Source organism: Onychostruthus taczanowskii, unplaced genomic scaffold (assembly GCF_017590055.1).
Source record: "Onychostruthus taczanowskii isolate IOZ18803 unplaced genomic scaffold, ASM1759005v1 scaffold19, whole genome shotgun sequence".
NCBI lineage: Eukaryota > Metazoa > Chordata > Aves > Passeriformes > Passeridae > Onychostruthus > Onychostruthus taczanowskii.
In genome coordinates, this window is record NW_024499128.1 from 12,619,140 (window position 1) to 12,628,927 (window position 9,788).

Below are 9,788 nucleotides of genomic sequence, written 5' to 3' on the forward strand. Positions count from 1 at the left end.
ATCCCAAACCAACACCAAAAGTCAAAAAGTAAAAAAAAAGTCTATAAAATAGGGGGTTCAGTAAGTACCATCACACAGGTGCCCCATCCCATCCCTCCCCAGTCCCGTGACTAGCTCAGGGTGCCAGGGGGCACGGAGGCACCCTGGTGGCACTGAGGCACTGGTGCCACTCCCGTGCCCGTGGCTGTGCCAGCTGATCCTGGCTTGGGGAATAACCCAGCTGTACTGCCTGGGGAGAGCGCCCAGAGCTCCGAGTGAGCTCCAGCTCTGGAGCTGCTGGCTGTGACCCCACTCAGCCCTGTCCCTGGTCCCTGGGCAAGCTGCAGCTGCCCAGGGAGGTGATGGAGGGGTGTGTGTCCCTCGGGGAGGGACAGTCCCAAGCCCTGACACTCCGGAGGTGTGTGTGTCCCTCGGGGAGGGACAGTCCCAAGCCCTGACACTCCGGAGGTGTGTGTGTCCCTCGGGGAGGGACAGTCCCAAGCCCTGACGCTCCGGAGCCGCTGCCCACGGCTCGCAGGGGACTCCAGCGAGCGGGGCGTCAGCGCTGTCCCCGTGTCCCCTGCCCAGGGCCACTAATGCCGGCTGGGGAGCGGCAGGGCCGGCCGGGGAGCCGACTGCTGCACGGCGCGCTTGGTGACGGTGCTGCACCGCTGCAGGATCTCCTGGGCGGAGGGACGGGCTGGCACCTTGGGGACACCCGCGGCCAGCCCAGGGTCGGCGAGGGGCAGCTCGGCTGCGGAGGACTCCACGAAGCCGGAGTCGTTCCTGTCCCTGGCGCTGAGGTGTGGGGATTTGCCGCTGTGCGTGGCCGGCCCGCGGCTCGGGCCAGGAGAGCTCTTGGCCGGCTCCACCTCGGGCAGGGACCGAGACAAGTCGGTTTTCCAGGCGCTGCTGCTCGGCGAGCTCAGCGAGGAGCCGTCCGAACCCAAATCCAGCTCCGGGGTGGAGCTGGCCCGCGGCAGAGAGCGGGATCTGCTGCTGGGAGAGCCGCCGTGCTCCGCCCGGGCCGGGCCCCGCGGCTGAGGGGAGCTGAGGCCCGGGGTGCAGGCGGGGAGGCCGCAGCTCAGCATGGTCTGCAGCTTGTGGTGAGGGTTCTGGTAGGGCCGGAGGCACAGCGAGGGCATGTAGCCGGTGCAGCCGTTGTACCTGAGGGCAGGGATGGAAAGGACACTGAGAAAACCCTTCCAGCGCCTCGGGCCAAGGGGAGGGAGCACTTGGGGAGCAGGTCCGTGCTGTACACGGGGTGTGAGGACAGGGAAAGCGTCCCCAGCCAAGGGCATCCAGCTCAGGGAGCTCCTGTGCATCCCACACGGGGAGAACAGCAAGCAGCTCCCTCGGGCAGCCAGGGCTTTGGGAAAGCCTCCTCACCGGATCAGCCACCAGCCGTTGTGGGATGTCCTGAGCACCTCCACGACCACCCCCTGGTTCAGCGAGAGCTCGTCTGCCTTCTGAGCCTCGTAGGCCTGCACCACAAAGTACAGGCTGCCTGCAGAGACAGGGAGAGGTCAGATCTGCCTTGTGGAGAAAATGCTCTGATCCCTGTGAGAGACCAGCCCAGCTGTATGGCAGCTGTCCCTGAGAGTGACTGGTTTGCTCAGGAACCCCAGTCTGATCCATTTAAGTTGGATATAAACATACAAGGGGTGTAGTGGCCCTGAAAGAGGTTGCCCAGAGAAGCTGTGGCTGCCCCTGGATCCCTGGGAGTGTTCAAGGCCAGGTTGGACAGGGCTTGGAGCAACCTAGGACAGTGGAAGGTGATGGGGTTGGAACTGGATGGGCTTTAAGCTCTCTTCCAACCCAAACCACTCCATGGGTCCGTGACCCACAGGTGGTGGCAGAGCCAACCAGAAAAGTCAGAGGTCCAGGCAGTGGGTAAAGTGGTGGGGATTTGCAGAACTCATGTTTTGAAGGAGGAAAAGACTTACCCTCCTCGTCTGAGCTGAAGGCATCCTGGATGGGCAGCTGTCCCTGAGAGTGACTGGTTTGCTCAGGAACCCCAGTCTGATCCATTTAAGCTGGATATAAAGAAGAAGTTTTTTACAAAAAGGGTGTAGTGGCCCTGAAAGAGGTTGCCCAAAGAAGCTGTGGCTGCCCCTGGATCCCTGGGAGTGTTCAAGGCCAGGTTGGACAGGGCTTGGAGCAACCTAGGACAGTGGAAGGTGATGGGGTTGGAACTGGATGGGCTTTAAGCTCTCTTCCAACCCAAACCACTCCATGGGTCCGTGACCCACAGGTGGTGGCAGAGCCAACCAGAAAAGTCAGAGGTCCAGGCAGGGACTCCAGGCAGTGGGTAAAGTGGTGGGGATTTGCAGAACTCATGTTTTGAAGGAGGAAAAGACTTACCCTCCTCGTCTGAGCTGAAGGCATCCTGGATGTCCTCACAGGCATCAAGCTCTTCCAGGTACGAGGCTGGGAACCAGGCTATCTGTTTGTCTGCATTTTCCACCAGCCACCAGCCTACAAAGAGGAAAAATACCCAGATTGTAACAGCAGGTCAAGACATGACAGACAATAATCCCTGTGTAGGGGACACAAGAGACAGGAGGGACATTCACTGTCACACAAGTGCAAACACCTGAACCCCTGAAACTACCTCAGCATTTGCCTAGCTATGAACCCATCTGTCCATCCACCCCAGCTCTGAATCCTCTCAAACCTACCAGTCATGTCCTTGATGAGCACTTCCACAATCTCCTTCTGAGCCACTGTGAAGGGTTTGTTCTTTGTGTCTTTGGTTTCAAAGGCCTCGATGCAGTGGTAGCTCTGCGACGCCTGAGGGAGGGTGATGGAGAGGGGCTGGGGGCTCTTCTCCCTTCTGAACACTGATGGCATGATCACCACACTGGAAAGTAAAGGTGCATGTCAAAAACTCACATGAGAGGTTGAGTTTAGTACTGATTTTGGTAAAATCATTTCTGCAGTAGGCTGAGAACAGCTTCAGGCATCAGAAACAAAATTCAAAGCACCCAGCTGAGCTGCCCTGGAGTGTAACTGGTGTTTCCCTTCTATCCATATCCATAACATTTCTGTTTCACCAAGAAACAAAAAAATACAATTCATGTTTCATACCTGTTTTCAGGGAAGGAGGGATCGAGGTCTTGAGTCTGTGCCTTGAAAAACTGATTCACCTCTTCACCCCGGGAGATTTTCACATCTGTTTTCAGCAGCTCCTGGGAATACGTTTCCAGCAGTTTCAGGATCTCCAGGCACCTGTTCAGCTTCCCACCCTTCCTCTGCTGCATAGTTATTCCTTCAAAATAACAAGGGCACAGCTGGGATAGGACAGCAATGGATCTGGATCCCTGGGAGCAGCATCTTTTCCCTGAACAGCAGGTGCCCTCACCTCCCACCCTTCCTGCCCAAGCCCAAACTCTACAAAGTCACTGTCCCTGCCTCCCTGTCATTTTTAGCAGCTCCTGATAGGATTTTTTAACACCTAAAATGTCTCTTTTTTTCACATGTGAAGTTTCAAGAAGCTCTAGGTCAATATTTGAAGTGTAGCATTAATTTGCCAAGTGCAGCTATCTATTAAAAAAGCCTTTCTGGGTCATTTTAAGTCAGTACTAGACCCAAACAAGCTGATGTGACCCAGTGGTGTCATAGCAGGAGCAGGAGTGAGCCCCTGATCTGTTCCAGAGGAAGGTCAGGCTCAGAGGCTTCAGTCTCTGTCATGGATTATGGCTGTCCCTGATCACTCTTGTGTTTGTTGGTCCATCAGAGATTTGTCCTTACCTTTAAACCTGGGCAAACTCCTCAGTGACCCACTCTCAGTGGGGAATTTTCTCTTCAGCTCTTTCTAAAAGCAAGGAGAAGGAGAGAACAGTGATTTCTCACAGCTGACATGTGGCCAGGCTCTTTCTCCTCCCCAGGACAGGAACCTTGAAATTTCAGGAATTGAAAATTCACTTACATGGAATTTCTTAAAGTCTTCAAATGTCCTGTAGATGAGAATGTTGTTCTGATCTGACCAGGACACAAATATCATGTAGTTCTGGGAAAAGAAAAGGAAAAAGAAAAGCAGTTTAATCATAATGTTCAATTTTGAATGCTTCCAGACAATCAGCATTTGCTGTGGTTTAGTTGAGGCTTTTAACATCACATTAAAAAATTAAATAAAACATTAAACCTACAAAAATATGTCTTTAATTTCATAGTCCCAAATGGGTAATCATTGCTGAAACCAGGAGAATCTTATGGTGCTGTGACAAAAAGAGAGCAAACCCCAAGACATTAAGCTCAGTAAAAAACAAGTCCCCTTATCCTAGACCCCTAGGCTCCAATCCCAATACTATGGGGAATGAGCAAACATATCCCTGGAAGAACAACTCAAAACCCTCTAGTCTCCTAATTTGTAAATTATATTTAAGGAAGAAAACAAAGCCCAAAAAAAAGAATAAAAATTAAAATACCTTCTGTTTCCTGCACTGCATGAAGCCGACAGCCTTCACATCCACGGGATACCTGCTGCAGCTCATCTTCCCCACGGCCGCTGCTCCTCCTTCGCAGGGAGCCAGAGGGATGAGAGAGGGAGGGATGAGAGCTGGAGGGAGCAGAGATGCAGCTCCAGCCCGACTGCCGAGTTTAAATAGCCCGGAGCAGGAGGCAGGGGCAGAGGTGTTCCCGAGCTTCCTCCTCCGCCCAGCGGCCGGGCAGAAATTCCGCGATTTGCCAAACTGCCGCGTGCCTTTTACCTTTCCCCCCGCTTTTAACATGCAAATGCTGCCCGGTGCAGGCGGGACATAGTTCAGGTAGCCGGGGAGGAAAACCAGAGTCTTTTATCACATCCTTACTAACCAGTGCCGGGAAGGAAGGGAAGGGAGGGTTAGAGAAGGTCACAGGGGCTGCAGCACCTGCCCCGAGATATTTCCGGGACACAGGTGAGGTTTTTATGGCTGTATCACACGGACCTGCAGCTCGGGCTGAGCTCAGGCTGATTTAGAACGTGGGTTGTAAAACACAGATCAGGCACCATTAAACGTGAGTAATATTTGTTGCAAATATTTTTTTTCCTGCTTTGTCCCACCTGCCGAGTTACTTTAAATAGATTTCTGACAGTTTTATCAATATCTCCGTTGAGATGCTGATGTAATGAACAGACACATCCCCAGGATGTAACTAAAAGACTGAAAGGTGTAAATATGTGATGGAAATTCAGCTCTGAGTGCTCTGCCCTGTGTCCAGCCAGGTGTCCACACCCTCCCAGGGCAGCCAGCAGCTCTTCCTAAGGAGCAGCTCCACTGCCCAGAGGCACAGCAGGAGAGATAATTCCAGCCTTGGCCAGCCTGTCCTCTCCCTGAACCTCAGGGCTGATGGGCACTGTGTGATCAAACCGCCTCTTCTTTGATAAAGCCTCAATTGAACCATTATCACTATAATTATCTTTATCATTATCATTATTGGAACCCAAACTGAGAGGCTCAGCCGTGCCTCCCTTTCATTTCCCAGCTACACCTGGTGCCTCAAACCCTCAGCAATGGCTGCAGGTGATTTTTCATCTACCAAAAAAACCCCCAGAACTGGAACAGGGAGCCAAACCAGATTCCTTCTGGAAAGTACAATCAGGAGGGTCTTGGTTTGTGATCCAGGAGCACGGGAGGCTGCTCTCACACAGCAGGGCGGCAGCTTGTGGAGACAATGAAAGCAGGTTTATTGCACTTGGGTTTATTGCTGCTGGATATCTGTCCTGCATTAAAAAGGGGAAAGTTATCCAAACAGCACTTTGGTCCAGTGTGGATTTTGGAGAGAAGAGCTCTCTAACAGCCTCTCCAAGGCATTTTCTGGCACAGGAGCTGCCCTGTGAAAAAGGGATGTGGAGCAGCTCCCTGCCCTCCACAGCCCTGGAATCAGACCCTCCTTCTCTCTCTTATAAATCCTCCAGCCAAACCATGTGCTGGTGAGTCTCCCCAGATCAAAGAGTGAGGATTTTATGGAGTGAGAGGAAATCACTTAATCCAGCAGATTTATTGAGAAAGTTCCAGTCTCTGACGTGTCAAAACCCTTTGCTGACTCCATGTCCTCAAACCTACACTCAGTGGCTTCTCCTTGGCAGCCAAGCCAGGGCCAAGCTCATCCTCATGTGGCTCTTGGAAATATCTGGGACCAAGACTCCCAATGAAGCACCTTCTTGGTTTCCTGTCTCAGAGCAAACACAAATGACAACGTGGCTCTTGGAAATATCTGGGACCAAGACTCCCAATGAAGCACCTTGGCTTGGTTTCCTGTCTCGGAGCAAACACAAATGACAATGTATGTTCAAGAACATAAAGGTTTAAACATGTTTATCCTGACTTGGAAAAGCCAAAGACAAGGAAAGCTTTGGAGGAACTGCAGGATGAGGAGATAGCTGGGGAGGCACTGAGAGCACCTTGATCTGAGGATGCCATAAAAACCAGAGAAGTAGGAAACAGCCTTGGTTTTTCTGTGTTTCATCATTCTCAGGGAATTCAAGCAGAAAGGGAGGTGTGGAAAACGTCTAATGGAATGTTACAACAGGAAGGTGAAGCTACACAGGGGTTTACAAGTCACCCGAGGCAGAAGGACCAGCCCTGCAGCTCGCAGAGCTGATCTTCTGGAAAAGATTGGACTGACTGGGAGATTGCTGGTGATAGTGGTGTTGTATAAAACCAAATATGAGCAAAACTGCTCAAAACTCAATAACTGGTTATTGAGAAAACGTTTTGTGGAAGCGAAGGACTCTGTGACACAGAACTGAGGTGCAGGGAGGGAGGGGAACAGCCTGCCACTCCTCTGACACACCAACACCTCTGCAGTCACCTGGAGGGCTCAGGCCAGGCTCTGCAGCTGTCACAGCAGTATTGGTGTCCTGGCGGTGTCAAATGTGATGTCACGAAACTGCCTGCTCCAGAATGACCTCAGGAGCCACGTCACATCTGCAGTGACACCGCCTACGAAACCAGACGGAGGCTGGGCCAGATGGCCCTTGGAAGGGTAAAGTGCTCCTCAAAGCTCTCCACAACTCCCAGCCATGGCAGGGCCATTCCTGTCAGCAAGGATGGGTAACCCACCAGCAGACGCCATAATTCCACTTCTCTGCTGGATGCATTTGGACTCGCTTATAAAAAACAAGACAAACATTTTTCCAGCATTATCAAGTTTACTTTGTATCTTCTACAGTTTCCGTGTCATCCTGCTGTAAATCAGTGCCTCCTCATGGGTAATAATTAATGGCAGAAGAGGAGGGTTCTGCCCAGAAAAAGTGATACTCAGCAAGAATTACTGGACGCTGCTGCTTCATCATCTATATTTATTTACACAGTTCTGAGGGCAGCAGTTAATTTTCCTTTGGTTGTTTTACAAGGTGCCAAAGAGATCATAAATTAACAGGCAATATGTAAGATTGCCCTGCCCAGCTTTGCCAAGATGCAGGAAACACGGATTTTTCCATAAAGACTCCCATAATTTTGCAGTCTGCTCCAAGAGAGCCTCCTGCACCCCACCAAGGAGCAGCTCTGCTGCTCAAGGAGCGTCACTCCAGCCACAGACTGCTCCTCTGGGGACAGAAACATGTTTGTGTCACGGCAGGTGACTAAGGCACTGTCACAGGGAGTCACACCAGGCTGCCTGCCCCAGACTGCCCATGGCTGGGAAGATGAAGTAGGTCAGCCAGAGGTGCAGGAAGGCCCCACAGACACCAGGGCTGTCCCACTGAGTATTTCCATCCCAAGATCAGCCTCTCTTCCATGACAAATGAACACTGATGCTCTGCTTTTCTATTCATTTCAGTGTGGATGAGGAGTAATTTCAGCAGAAGCAGAATCTGAGTGCACAGATGCTCGGGGGCAGCCAAAGGCAGCTCCTCTCCAGCTCCTCTTGAGCCTTTTTCCAGGTCCAGCAAGAAACAGCCATGTCCCAAATGCTTGGAGAGGAGCAGCTGTGTTCTGAACATCTTTCCCACACACACAAGTCGTGTCTGGGCTGCTGAGTGACCTGTGCCCCTCATGGCTGACAGTGTGTGGGACTCTGCATCAGGGATTTCTCCTTCTGTGGCCGCCACAGGAAAGGCAAAGAGAGGAAAAGTCCTCAAACCACCCCCAGGACACTGCAGCTGTGAGGAAGAGATACAGAAAGGAGCTGTGGGCACAGCCAAGGGGGGCCTGGAACAAAGCTGGGGGAAAAGCTTCATCTTTCCCTTGCTCACCTTCAGGATCAAAACCTGCCCTTTACTGTTCTTGAAGGTCACCTGTGATGACACATGACCTATCAGCACCTTTAATGAAAAGCCCAGATGCTAAAAGCCGATTTTAAAAGTACAAAGAGGTTTTAGACTTTTAATAAATAGAGACACAGACCTTTATTTAAAAAGAATAATGAAAACTCAGACACTGGAGTTGACAAAAGTCTCCTTCACCTCATGAACAAAGGAAGCAGTTGAACTTTCACACAGGCTGGGATGAGAGATTTTGCAGTAACTAATCCAGAAGAAAGTATTTCATTTTATCCTAATTCCAGCAGCTGCTGCAGGCACTAAAGCATTTCTCTGTGGCAGACGCAATTCAGGAACTCTTTGAGCCCAGGCAGCAGCTCAGCCCTTTCCCACTCCATCACATCCCTCTTCAGTGCAGGGGGGCACTCACTCCTCACAGGCAGCTTTATTTCAGAATTGAAAATCACAGCATTGCATCAAAGTCTCTCAAACCTCACTCCCGAGGTGTCATTTTCTTTGCAAAGCCCCTGGGGTGGCCCCGGCCAGCCCAGGGAGAGCTCTGCCTGTCTCAGGAGCTTTGCTCGCTGCCTGGGGCACGCACAGCAGACGGGCTCTTGTTTACCAAGCACTTGTTGAAATAATTTCACAGTTCTTGTATAAAAGTGACATGTTTTCCTAAGGTTATGCAAAATACAAAAGTGTGATTCAAGAAGGAATCTTCCAGAAAGGGTGAGAATGTAACTTAAGCTGCTTCAAGAAGAGGAGGTTCCCTGAATTATTTTCTCAGGAAAACACGGTGTTTGCTGAGTGCATGGCATGAGGCCAGTGTTTTGTGGACGTGCTGTGACCCAGGAATGAGATGTGAAGGCAGAAGAAAAGGAGGGTGAAGTTTCCAAGGGGAAACTCAAACGAGGCTCTGCACTGCTCAGCCTGCCCACATTCCAAAATCTGGTGGGAGAAAATCCCAGCAACACCAGTACAGCCAACAGCAAGTGCAGCAAGCACCAGCGAACATGGAGAAATACTGCTTTCACTTGGGGAAAATCTGTTCTTACATCATGCTAAATATAGTAAATTGATCGGAGACAAGACCGTTGTGTTCCTTCCAGATTAGTCAGAGATGCTCATCCCACTCTTTCCCTTTCCTCATTCCCCACGGCCATCGAGGAGCAGAGATGCAAAGCCTTATCTCTCCTGGGGATTCCACCAGCACCAGGAGCTCTGGCTAAAAATCCACCCGTATTTCAGAGCAAAGACAGCAACTTGTGTCCCTTGGCCCCTGCAGAAACCAGGGAAAACCAGATCTTCACTCAAAAGCCTGGTGGGAGAAGAACAATGTAGAAGTAATTGTTCTTTCATTTGGGTTTAATTCTTAATGAGTCCAAACATAGCAGCTGTTGCCTGAGGAAAACCTCTTCCACTGAAGGAGACTTCCTGTTAAATTCCTTAGATCTCCTTCTGGAAAAAAGGAATTGGCCCAAATCAGGGGCAACTCCCCTTTTGCAAAGCCAAGGGGAGCAGGAGCTGCTCACTGAAGACTTTGTTTTTCAAGAGGACAATAGGAACCCCCAATTTTGCTGTGTTTGTCCTCAGAATGGATGAACTGTTCCAGGGATGCTCAGAG

At 51.1% G+C, this 9,788-nt stretch overlaps 1 protein-coding gene across 1 annotated transcript; it reads right to left on the reverse strand.

Annotated features, from left to right (window-relative positions):
- Positions 1-572: 572 nt before the first annotated feature.
- On the reverse strand, positions 573-3,985 carry NOXO1 (NADPH oxidase organizer 1). Its single transcript, XM_041401598.1, has 7 exons — positions 3,911-3,985; positions 3,733-3,796; positions 3,070-3,250; positions 2,661-2,842; positions 2,344-2,457; positions 1,369-1,486; positions 573-1,146 (listed from the first exon to the last, which is right to left on the reverse strand). Exons 1-7 carry the CDS (start codon positions 3,983-3,985, stop codon positions 573-575), a joined length of 1,308 nt encoding a protein of 435 aa, XP_041257532.1.
- Positions 3,986-9,788: the final 5,803 nt, after the last annotated feature.